Source organism: Thermobia domestica, chromosome 8 (assembly GCF_964235325.1).
Source record: "Thermobia domestica chromosome 8, izTheDome1.hap1.1, whole genome shotgun sequence".
NCBI classification, from domain to species: Eukaryota; Metazoa; Arthropoda; class Insecta; order Zygentoma; family Lepismatidae; genus Thermobia; species Thermobia domestica.
Window position 1 is genome coordinate 17,092,610 of NC_137461.1, and position 13,588 is coordinate 17,106,197.

General features: G+C 34.3%; 1 protein-coding gene across 2 annotated transcripts in view; it reads right to left on the reverse strand.

Moving 5' to 3' along the window:
* Positions 1 to 555: 555 nt before the first annotated feature.
* Positions 556 to 13,588, reverse strand: part of LOC145692724 (Na(+)/citrate cotransporter-like) — a 122,860-nt gene continuing 109,827 nt past the window's right edge. For both annotated transcript variants that reach the window (XM_081768149.1, XM_081768148.1), the window contains 2 exons: positions 4,213 to 4,350; positions 556 to 1,154 (listed from right to left, as the gene is read on the reverse strand). In XM_081768149.1, coding sequence (XP_081624275.1) covers positions 1,029 to 1,154; positions 4,213 to 4,350 — 264 coding nt within the window. In that variant the 3' untranslated portion in view covers positions 556 to 1,028. The remainder of the gene's footprint in view (positions 1,155 to 4,212; positions 4,351 to 13,588) is intronic.

A 13,588-nucleotide genomic window follows, 5' to 3' on the forward strand; every position in this document is an offset into this window, starting at 1 on the left:
GGAATATCAACATCCATTCCTGTTGTTGCGAGCCGCAGAAGATGTAAAAGACAAGAATCTCCAAGGCAGTTACTGAAGCGACTGTTCACAATTTTCATGGTGGAAAATGCACTTTCACACAAATAAGTACTATCAAACAGTGACACTCTTTTCGGACCAAACTCCAAAATTTAGGGAAAGGTGTTGGCCGCACTTTTTGTTGTACAGAAGCGCTAAATGAATTCCTTATTTCGAAAGAAGAGTGGAAACATTAAAAGAATGAATAAATATAAATGAAAATAGTATCAGTCATAACAATCGTTAATTGTGAGAGCTTAGTGGGCCGTAAAAACTGGTTTGGTGGGCCGTATGCTTCCCGCGGGCCGCCATTTGGACAACACTGATATAGAAGATTGGATCTAGCGATCCAAAAATGGGAAATGTGGAAAGATATACAGATTCTCCCCATTTAGTTTCTATATGATTATTTGTAAATCGGAAAACTTAATTATAACCTTACTATACATTATAGGAGAATTTAAATATCCTTATTCTTTGTAAGAAAATGAAATAATATTAACTTTTATAAAATCAGTTTATTTCAACTACATCAAAAATCACTGCAGATCATCAAAGATTGTCCACTAATATCTTCCTAATGCATGTATTAACTAAATCCAAAGGATAACCTCAAAATTACTGATATAAAGTACAATTTTATATTTTTCGTGATAATGTAAAATATAAAAGTTGTAGATTTCAAGATGAAGACAATCTCTTTCTGTCTTTTTTTTTTTTTAACTTATCATTGGAATTGTTTTGCTTTTTCGAAAACAAAATTACTCATTCGAAATTCTTTGACAGGGATTTAACAACATGATTCAGTAAAACTTATAAAATTTCTAATTTCTAAAAACAGATTCATTGAAATTAAAGTATAAGCGCTTACGAGTACTGCATTTTAAAACAATCTAGGGCACTTAAATCTTAAAAAGCTTCATAAATTTGGAGTGCATATAGCTTAAGAAGAAAATAAAAGTATCTCGTGATCAACACTCGGCTGGTCCAGCATAATCTGGGAAATAATTAAATTTAAATACATTTTGTATATAAACTAAAGTTAATATACATGAAACGAGAACACATTCCAGTGTTACAAATGTACCGACTTTGATCTGAAAAATAAACAGAACAAAAAAATAAAATGAAGGTATCTGTTAGATATTTTTCTCATAACAAAGAGCATATAAAAATTTTCTTACAATGTTAGCTTATACAGGGTGTTTCAAAACAACACCTACAACCTTTGGGATGTGATTCCTGACACCAAGATAAGACAAAAAGTATAGACCAACCTGGGTGCACAAATGCTTCCTTTCGTAGTTATCGGTTGCCGAAAACATGAAAAAAAAAGAACTTTAAAGGCCCCTTTCTCTAAAACTATGGGACCTATCGGGTCAAGATTTCGCATAGCAACTAGTATGTACCCTATCCAAATATCCATGTTTTAGAATCCTGTGGTATCTCCGCGACAATTTTTATAGTTGGTGAGTACTTCAAATGTCCGGAGCCAAACTCCCTCTATAAAAGTTGTTGCGTAAGTACCTTAGGATTCTCAAACATTTATTTTTGAATAACACACATACATATTAATTCCTAAGTAAAATCCTGACCCGACTACGTTAGGTCCCATAGTTTTGTAGCTATGGACCATTAAAGTTAATTTTCTTCATGTTTTGGGCAGCCTATAACTCCGAAAGGAAGCATTTGTGCAGCCAGGTTGGTCTATACTTTTTGTCTTATCTCGGTGTCAGGAATCACCTCCCAAACGTTGCCGGTGTTGTTTTAAAACATCCTGTATAAGTCAGTGTTGAGATAAAGGTACCGCATGTAATTTTGCAGCTACAATTTTAAAAGACCATGCATCACTAACGTTTTCTTTTATTACCACCTTAACGAGTCTGTTTTAACGCTAGGACTATACATACAAAGTGGACCAATGATTTAATATGGGATCAGAACCCCATTGGCACTCACCGATTATTCACTGTACAAACTATGCTCGAAGATGAAGTCATTTCTAAGACCAATGGATCTCAAACTAAGCATCGCAATAGGATATGCTGTGGTATGAATAAAGGTGCTAAACTGTGCTGTGCATAAGCATGGAAAGTGTTATAAAGGTTAAGTTTGATGTTCACAAAGATTCTTTTCAGACTGTGATACTGAAAATGCATTGGGATGTCATATTTAATTCACATATGATGTGCTGTGTCCCGACAGGCCACCTTAAGCAGAATACAGCTCGGTCGTGACCCGTCGGTCGCAATCCTTCGGCTTTCTTCGGAGCACACGAGGCGACACGAAGTTGACCAGAACCAAGGGAAATGGTGTAGAAAGCAGTAGCGCTTCGGCACGCCACAGCATGCTGTGTACAAATGGTGGCGGCCGTGTCAAGGACGGAACATGGGAGGGGGGAGAATGGCGTGGGCACGGCATACTATCTGTGAATGAACCTTAAGACAGCCATGTCCGTCCGTCTCCTGTCTGTCTATTGACAGATATCAGACTCTTGTTGTTTTATCATTGATCACCAATACAAGATCAAATACAATAATTAGATACTAATACCGAGAAGTGGTTTTCTAAGAATCTATCCACGGTGGCAAAAGTAGATTCTATCTGCATCTTTATCTCTCTACAGATGCATTATTAATAGAAAATCATTTCCAATTCCGGTTTCAATATTGATCTGCAGAGATCAAAAATGCCGAGAAGAGAGATAGTGAGAAATGATTTTTTTTTAAAGTTTGATTCAGCGTCACCAGAATAAGTTTCATCTTTACTTTTATCCCTCTATTCAAACAGGAAGTAGTTGAAAAATACTATTTCCGGTTTCAATACTGATTTCCAAAGGGAAATGACGTTAATAGGTAGCGATAAGCTGGTCTTTTTATATGGATTCGATACGCAAGACTATGTTGTATCTTCGCCTTTATTACTAATAAGAATTATTATTTTTTTTAATATTAATAATTGCGAGGTCTAGTGAGAAAGGGAGCTATGCCACAAATCTTGAAAATTTTAGCTTTTGCCATTTTTAGTCTTCTACTGCCATCTGGTGCCTATAATGTGAACTACAACCATGTGAGATAGCTCCTGTATTTTCTGCAGCAGGTATTCTGTGTTCATGAACACGTCTTCATCAGCATTTCGAGTGAGAGAAGGAGCTAGGCCACTTATCGATAGTGTATGGTATGGCAGTAGCAGCGGTACCAACAGTTAAACAGTAAAATCGTAAAGAGTGGTGTTGCAATATCACGAAATTAACTGCTGTAAAATTTGATACAAAACAACCAGGCATAGTCGTCTTCAAATACAGGTATTTTGACATGGGAGAGCCAAGAAGATGCCAGATAGTCGCTCCAAAACCAGAAGAGACCTCGTGGTTGCTTATTGTTTTGCGACTACACTTCTTGAAGAAGTACCACTACTCTATTCACATAGATGACCCATATCAGCCTTAAAGTTAAAATATATCATGGCAATAATGCTTTATACTCCTCTTGATTTTCAAGGTGCTTACCAAAAACTAACATCTACAGAATCAACGAAGAGTGAAGATACTCCAAAAGACATACGAAGTTGCCTGTATAGTTCATATGTAACCCAGTGAACATGGTTCACAATCTGCCAAAAGTATTTAAGAAATATTGAAACCCTTTGATTTACTATATCCAGGGGTGGATCCAGGGGGATCTCCCCCCAGAAAAGGAAACTTTCTTATTTTATATATATATAAATAAAACCCATCCCAAAGTTTGGAGCCCTTAAAAGTAGCAGTACGACAACCCACCGTTCCCCCCCTTCATAAGTCGATCCTGGATCCGCCCCTGACTATAGGTGATTTTCCACATGGTATACTACAAACATTATACCATACATTTCATAATACATGCTATTTACATCCAAATAAATATTTTTCCTTATGCATGATTTACCTAACAATAAGGGAGTAAAAAGTTGACTTTAATTATACAAATTATGACGCAACACAACGCTTTAGAAAACTCAATTTATTTTCCTTTCTTGTCGAAGTGGCATAGCTCCCTCTCTCACTAAATTCTTCAAGTGTTCTGATCTTAGTTTAAATTGTCTTATAAGTATTAAATATTGTACTTATCTACTAATATATTAATTCTGAGAATTTGTGAATGATAGGCATATACGTACCATTTCCCATGTTGGAATATTTCCATACTCTACCACAAGAGCATTCGGTGGAGTACCTACGGGTAACATGAACGCATAGGAAGTCGACAGAACTGCAGGAGACATTAGGTTCATAGGGTGCATACAGATTACCCTCGCCTACAACCATAAGACACAAAAGAAAATGTGTTTACGTGAGGAAAAGTAACTAATAATAATAATAATAATAATAATAATAATAATAATAATAATAATAATAATAATAATAATAATAATAATGATAATAATAATAATAATAAGAAGAAGAAGAAGAAGAAGAAAGAAGTTTTATGAGAATAATCGAAATGCCCTTTCTTGGCAGGAGGAAACGACCCGCTCGGGAGAGTAATGCTCCCAGAAGTACGTCTTTTCGCGCGCTAGCTAGCCAGCTGTCTTACGCGCTATCCTAGTCAGTTGTTTTAAGTTGGGTCACAAAATCTATATCATTTAGTACAAGGGGAACAAAACGAGACTTATATCATGGAGTACAAGGGCAACAAAACGAGCCCTGCGGGGCTTCTAACCCGCTCCTACTACTACTACTACTTATCTGCACAAAAGTAAGTAAATCACTTTTTTGAGTATTATTTTCATATTTTAATTTAAAAAGTATTATAAAAATGTTTAAAAAACCTTCCTCGGGCCGGGTTTGAACTCACACCAAAAGAGATTTTTGTTATTAATATATAGCGCTAGCCCACTCGGACCCGAAGACCCACAACAACAATCGTTTGATTTCTGCTATTTGAATGCAACGTGGCAAGAAATGGATAACGTCAACCAATCAGAACTGTGTTTTTCGTTCCTACTTCCGGGAGCATTACTCTCCTGAGCTAGTGCTAGGAGGAATAGGTTTATCGAAAACGTTCGAATACCCTTCCTCCTTAGGATATGTGTTTTAATGAAAATATAATAATAAAAGTCCATAAGATACCATACTTTTAGCATTAAGTTCGATACGCCCTACAATACCCCCTGTAACACTTTTGGGATTTTGGGAATTTTAAGTTAAATTTTAGACTTCCAGTCAAGCAGCTACTGCATCATTTATCCTAGAATAATGGTTCGTAACTCATTCTCTTTAGAATAAATCAACCTTCCAAACGGTAATATTCGCATGTCCGTATCATATATCTGAAAAAGGGAATTCGAGGAAAATGGAGATTTTTCTGAAAAATCCCTTTTTCAAAAGTTTAGGCCTCTCTGCTCCGGCTCTGTGTTAACGTACAGATCTCAAAATCACTTGAAAAATACTAAATGTCATATCTAATATTTTGAAAGTTAAATGTGTTCAATGATCCTATTGATGTTATTTTTACTTCTGGTACTGAAGGGAATTGTATCATTTTTGGTTGTCTTATTGTATTGTATGAGAATAAATACTAGGAAATAGTTTTTATTTCCCTCCAAATTTAGAAGGATGTAGAGTGTCATTAAACAATGTACGGGGAAATTTAATGTAAAAAAATATATGAACAATGATGTAAAATGTATAATGTAAAATGCATAATAATGTAAAAAAAGATTTTAAATATGAAGTATACCTACTTTCGATTGCAGTTCAGCTAATGTGTTTAATATTAAATAACAACTCATTATTAGACCACACAAACTTGTACTTTATCATTTAGGATTATTGTTTTACTGGATTTTCACTGAAATGCTAATTTCTAACATTATACGGGATTCATCTATTAGTGTCTCTTATCTTGAGTTCTCTTGTGTTTTGACAACCCTGCAAACAAGTCGTGACTAGTCTTTTTTTGACTTGAATCGTGGATAACAGCCAATATGGGCCTCATTCAGAGTCGTTTTGACGTATGACTAGCGCCATACTAAGAGTTTGACTAACGCATGGTTATCAGAAGAGTATTCAGAACTCTGATTAGCATGTAGTACTTGACTAACGGTAAGTTATTCACAAATGACTAATTAATTTAGAGCAGAGGGTACCCTGGTTTAGCCACAGTTTAGCCACAATAAACTTACATTATGAGAGTACAAAGGCAATTAATCACCTGTCTTTCTTTTTTTCTTTCCTTTCACCTCATTGGGCGAGTTAACTGTGAAGCAGCTATAACCGGAGCCCTTTATAATAGTAGAAATATTTCTTATAATGAACAGTGAGAGATGAGTAGAAAATTCTCAATGTTCTGAGGGATACATATGGATAACATTCATAAGGTCTTGTGCCGTTTAGGACTAGTGCCATTTAAGACTTGTGCCCTTTAGGACTAGTGCCGCAAAATGATTTTTAGGTCTTGTGCCTTTTTCATCCACCTACTTTAGTTCTGAAATTCGCCAATACCACACGAAATTCCGACGATGCAGTATCTAGTTGTCAATAATGTTACGAACGTAGCTAATTCCAACTGTAACAGCTATATTTGTACTACTAAAATTATTATTATCGTTATATGTTCTGCAGTTATACATGAATTACATTCTAAGAATTAATTATATAATTGATTAAAAAAATTCGTGTCTTTCAAATGGAGATACAAAAATCCCATGACAAATTCCTAAAAAAAAGAATAAAATAAAATAAAAATGTTTAAAAAGCATATTTTACCAGACTATTTTGAAGCCAAGTAAGCACTCAGAATTGCAATATATATACACTCTGTGGAATGTATTTTATTAAGGGTAGGACAAAGCCCACTCTAACTTTCCGAAGGTAGGTCAAAAGCCCACTAGATATTTCACAAGTGAACACTAAATACCGACTGCATACATTAAGAACGCAGACAGTTACTATATTTCACAGTGTGTTTTGATAAAGTTGATATGTATAAGCCAGAAAAATCAACAAATAACGCTAAATTACTAATGTAATATGCAACACATTACGTTTGCAGAAACCAATACATAGTCATTTAGGGGTGTAGCCTACAAACTTTTCTAGGGAAGTAGGCTTTTTAACATATTAAAAGCAAACCAAAGGTATATTTCCAAATTACGAAAACTTCAATAAGACAATAGATATATACATATTACACATGTGCATAAATACTTATTATTATTATTATTATTATTATTATTATTATTATTATTATTATTATTATTATTATTATTATTATTATTATTATATTTTCAGTTGGTTACCTTTTTGAAACATGGGTCTTGACAGTGCGTGAATTTAAAACTCCAGCTTGTAGGAAATGTACGAATCGAAATCGGAAACTGTTCATGAAAGTCCATGAGTTTGACTGTGTTTATCTTCTGTACTCTTATATAAAAGAGTTAAGTGACTTTCTAGGCATACTACTACAAGTAGAGTCGTTAAATTTTAATTTTAAAAAATCGTTTTCTTACGAAAGCAGGATATAAGAAAGATTTTTTGGAAATACTTTAGGTAAGATTTTATTTTTAAAGAGTAGTGTATCTCGTAAATCTCTTAAGCTAATAAAATTAAATTTGGCATATATAATAAACTTTCCACTGTAAAGCCAAAAAAAAAAAAAAAAAAAATGGAAATTCAACACATAAAAAGTAAAGAACAAAGGGGACACTTTCTTTAATATTCGAATTTCCCATTACTTATTCAGAAAATATTTATAAAGTAAAGAAGGATTAGCTTAAGCTGGATGCGTGAAACTCGGTATTTCAACTTTTAACTGAAAGTAATAAAATATGTGTTTCAGGGTCTTAAAAATTACATTTCTAAGAGGAAAGGAGGGTCAATTTCTACTGCTTATGAGATTTGGGCAGAAAACACTTTACGTTTAGGTCTGGGTTCGCCCAATTAAGCAAAATAGGAGTACAAAGTGGATGATTAATTAGGCCTAGGTTCTTTTAATTATTTTAACATGCTGAAGTAGTTTAATTTTTTTTAAGTGTTTCTTTCACAATCTATTATAAGCATTATTAATTTCCTGTAATTATTAAACACAGACTAATTCTCACTTGGAGGCGCAAGAGTTTGTTTTGGGTGTTAAGCCATCATTTGCCGTCTGTGACATAACCTTTGATTTTAACTTCTGGTACAGTGAAGACCCAGGTCTCAAAAATGTAGCATATCTGAATTATTATTATTATTATTATTATTATTATTATTATTATTATTATTATTATTATTATTATTATTATTATTATTATTATTGCAATTAATTGCAATTATCTAGTTAATTCCAATGGTAACAGCTATGTTAGTAATACTAAACTATTGTTAATAATGGTAACGAGTAAGGAGTAGTTAATTACGAGTATGACAACTATTTACTACAGAAAGAGTTGAATATAATAAATATATATGTAAAAATAAATTACTTCAAATCAGCACAAAGAAAGCAAAATTTATGACATATATAACTAAAACACAACATTATGTTACTAATACGAGGTCAATGGTGTGGGAATAGAAAAAAATACATTATGAAAGTTCTGGGAATCACAATTGAAAAATTGTTAATACTTTGTCACCACACAAATGCTATCGCAAACAGCAAGAAAGAACCAATAGACTTTACTCATTTATTTATTATTTCAGATCAATAGAATACGTATTTATACAAATTACTTGTAAGACCTAACAAGGAAGGGTCACGCAATGGTTCCCCTGAGATCCGAACGAGACAATTGTGTTTGCATCTGATATGTTATAACTAGATGAATCCCAAAGTTATACGTGCTACAGGGTGGAATATCGTGAGTTACAACATAATTTTGTAATGTAAGAACTACAAAAAAATTACCTGGCAGAATGGTTTGAACCGAGTCATTTGTCCGGAAACGGTTGGTAAGTGGAAAACTCGGACAACACGTATCCCATCACTTTCAACGACAAACTTTTTGGAGTAAAAAAAACTTTGCCCCAGTGTCCTCGCAGGGTCCCAGACGGGGTCCAACTCAAAAGTTTCAAACGGCAAAGGGGGTTAAGTGGCACATCATTTGAAAGCTGTTGTAAAATGAAAGAAAATGCAGCAAGTCTCGACTCTCTACAACAACCCTGTGCAAAATGGAGACGGGTCAAAATGTAAACAAAAACTTAATTTGAAAGTCCATGGTCACCCCTATAAATCGGAAACGGTGAGACAAATGTGAAAATAGGAAAGGACGTGTGGCGTTATTTTCAAAGTACAACAATTTAAGTGAAAACGTCTTATCCCAGGGTCTCAGATGGGGTCCAACTAAAAAGTTTCAAATGGCAAGAGAGGTAGCACATCGTTTGAAAGCTCTTGTTAAGTGAATGAAGAGGGAGCAAGTCTCGACTTTCTACGACAACCCTGTCCAAAGGTGCTGCGGGTCAAAATGTAAAATAAAGCTTAGTTGAAAATCTATGGCCATCTTGAATCCAAGGGGCCGCTTAAAACCTATATTGAAAGGATAAACATACCAAACTGCTTAAGCTAGGAAAAGCAAATTTGGCATTAATGTTTATTAAGAGGTGACGAAAATATGCGAAATATTCAAAAACGTGACATCTTGAGTTCAAAATGCCACACTTTGTATCGAACGCATGTCCAGCTCAAACCACTAGTGTTGGAGAAGCGAAATGTGGTATTTACGTTTATGATTAATAGTAGATATTCACAAAATATCAAAGAGAATCATCTGTAATCCAATATGGCTGCCAGCGTAAAAAATGAGTTTGTATATACATATGTTATTTCTTGGAATACTGTGACCAAACCAACAAAGTTTGACGTAGCTCGATGTACTGAAATGACTAACACATAATTTGGTACTACTCGCCAATCTTGCAAGTCAAACCAACGAATGACATACAAATGCAACCATCACGAATACGTTACAATAGAGTGCAGCAAGTCCTTTATGCAAGAATTACGTATGACAAAATTAGAAAAATACCCGAAGGTATTCAACTTTTGTTTAGTAGTATAAGTAGGAAGTTAGAGTTGTGTGTTCATCGCATATTCGTTATATTCAAGTAAATTATGTCGAGAGAACCGTGACGAACGTGCATTAAGAACAAAACGTATATGTATTGTTACTGAATGAAATAATAGTTGAAGTAAATCGAAATTCAATCGTTCTTTAGTCTTCCTATTGTTTCTAAATACATAATAGAGAAAAATAGAGATTTCGATTTGTACTGTTATGAATGACATAGGTTTTAAGCGGCCATCTTGGATTCAAGGTGGCCATAGTTTTTCAATTAAGCTTTTGTTTACATTTTGACCCACCACAATAGTAGTAGAAAATGGATCGATCTGGCTCATACTAGGCCAACATCGCTCAACTCAGGAGCCCCTGGGAAATTGAGCACCTTACACCGTGAACCCACGGTCTTTTACGACCTCCATTTTAGGGGTGAATTTGTTCCCTTTTATGAGCACTTTTTAGGGGGTGTACTCGTTCCCTTTTATGATCACATTTTAAGGGGTGGACTCGTTCCCTTTTATGAGCATATTTTTCAACCCCTACGAACACATAGCAGAACATCAGACTACGTAACATAACAGAAGATCAGATAACAGATAAGAATATGAAACATAGAAGGGGTGTATTCATTCTCTTTTATGAGCACTTTTTAGGGGTGTATTCATTCTCTTTTATGAGCATATTTTCCAACCCCTATTTTAACATAGCAGAAATTACGAACACATAGAAGAGCAGATAACACATAAGAGTACGTAACATAACAAGGGTGTACTCGTTCCCTTTTATGAGCACATTTTAGGGGTGTATTCGTTCTCTTTTATGATTACTTTTTCAACCCCTAGTAGAGACTACGAACACACAGCAGAGCATAAGACTACGAACACAGCACAGCTAATAACACATAAGAGTACGTAACATAACAAGGGTGTACTCGTTCTCTTTTATGAACACATTTTAAGGGGTGAACTCGTTCCCTTTTATGAGCATATTTTTCAACCCCTATTTTAACATAGCAGAACATCAGACTACGTAACATAACGAACATACAGCAGAGCTGATAACACATAAGACTCGTTCTCTTTTATGAACACTTTTTCCGGGGTGAACTCGTTCTCTTTTATGAGCACATTTTAAGGGTGAACTCGTTTCCGTTTATGAGCATATTTTCCAACCCCTATTTTAACATAGCAGAACATAACGAACATAACAGAACTAGTAAAAGAGTATGACTTATTTTTCAACCCTTAATTGAACATAGCGCATCAGACAGAGACTACAAAACATAGTGAAGATTAAAGGGTGAACTCTTTCCCTTTTATGAGCACTTTTTCAACCCTATTTTAACATAGCAGATAATACATAAGACTACGTACTTTTTCCACCCCTTATTTTACCATAGCAGAGAATACATGGAGACCACGATCACATAGTAGAGCAGATAATCTTTTAGAGGTGAACTCGTATGATCACTTTTCCACCCCTATTTTTACCATGGCAGATAATACATAAGACTACGTAACATAGCAGGGGTGTACTCGTTCCAACTCCTATTTTAACATAGACAATGAGCACATTATAGCAAAGATTACTGAACCGTCCACCCACGGTCTACAGATAGTCATTCTCTTTGATGGTCATTTTTCCACCCTTATTTGAACGTAGCAAATTCATTCCACCCCTAATCGAACACAGCAACAAACTAGAGAATAATGGGGATGTACTTGTTTCCTTTTTTAACCCCTATTTCTCACAGAGGCTACGAACATAGGAGATTACATAGCAAAGAATTCTTTTTACCTGGGTCTTATAGTTTATGTGGGATACACCCTTTCTATGACAATTTTAACCGATTTGGATGAAACTCGGCATATGGGGGTTTTCGGACATGCTAATTACGAATATCATATTTATTTTTACCTGGGTCTTATAGTTTATGTGGGATACGCCCGTTGTATGACACTTAAAACCCAATTACTCGTAAACGAAGCAACATATTGAGGTGGTGTTTCCACATTTAGTAATAGTTCACCAACTACCACAAGTTCCAAAAATAATGAACATCGAGGTCAAAGGTCAAAATACTTAAAACCTAATAACTCGAAAACGGATCCACGTATTGAGGTGGTGTTTCCAAATCGAGTAATAGGTCATCAACTACTACAAGTTTCAAAAATAATTACCATCGAGGTCAAAGGTTAAAATACTTAAAACCTAATAACTCGGAAACGAAGCAACGTATTGAGGTGCTGTTTCCAAATCTAGTAATAGGTCATCAACTAGTACATGTTAAAAAAAGTACTGACCATCGAGGTCAAAGGTAAATCTCTTAAATGGAGCAACGTATTGAGGTGCTGTTTCCAAATCTAGTAATAGGTCATCAACTACTACAAGTTTCAAAAAATAATGGTCATCGAGGTCAAAGGTCAATCTCGTAAATGAAACCATATATTGACATAACGTTTCCTCATTTAGTAAATTTGTGTGATCTATTCAATTTTGTACAAAGCAGAAAAAGAGTGAAGAAGGAATAAATTTGAGTGGCTTATTTACTTTTGTATTAATGAGAAAGAAATCAAAGGAACACAATTTTAACTAGCGCAGAATTTCTGTACCTTTTTGGGCCATTCAAATGGATTAACAAGAAAGAAAGCAAAGATAAGCCATATTAACTAGCTGAGAATTATATGTCATCTTGTATTATTTAAACAAAACGAAGGGCTAAATTTGAGAAAGTGAACATGGACCATTTTACTCAAATTTGGATAGAGTATTTATCTTTCTATGAACAAAAAAATTAAGAAGGTTCAATATTTCTATACAATTTTGTACTACCCAAATAAACGAAATTTTATTTTTGTACCAATCACAAGAAAATCAAAGAAGAGTCATTTTAACTAGCTCAGCATTTTATACCTTTTTGTGCTGTTCAAATAATAGAGGGACCAAATTTCAGTGGTCTATTTTATTTTTGTACCAATCAGAAGAAAAGCAAAGATATGCCATTTTAACTATTTAAACAAACGAAAAGATAAATTTGAATGACCTATTCAATTTTGTACCAACGAGAAATGCCATTTTCTACTACTCAAATAAACAAAAAAACCGAAGAAGGTTCATTTTAACTAACTCAGACTTTTATACCATTTTGTACTACTCCAATAAACGAAGGAATAGAATATTTAGAAAAAGAAGTGAAGATTAGGTGGATTATTTTCTTTTGTACCAACTGGAAAAGAGAAGAAGAGCCACTTTAACTAGCTCAGAATTTATGTAACTTTCGAACTACTATTTTTGTATCAATCAGAATAACCCGAAGAAGGATCATTTTAACAAGTTCATAATTCCTGTAACAAGTTCATAATGTTCTACTTTTTATACCAACGAGAAAAAAATGAACTAGCTGAATATACGAAATAATAAATTTAAGTGACCTATTCAATTTTGTACCAATGAGAAATGGAATTTTAACTGGCTCAGAAAAAGGCGAAGAAGAACTATTTTATATAATTTTACT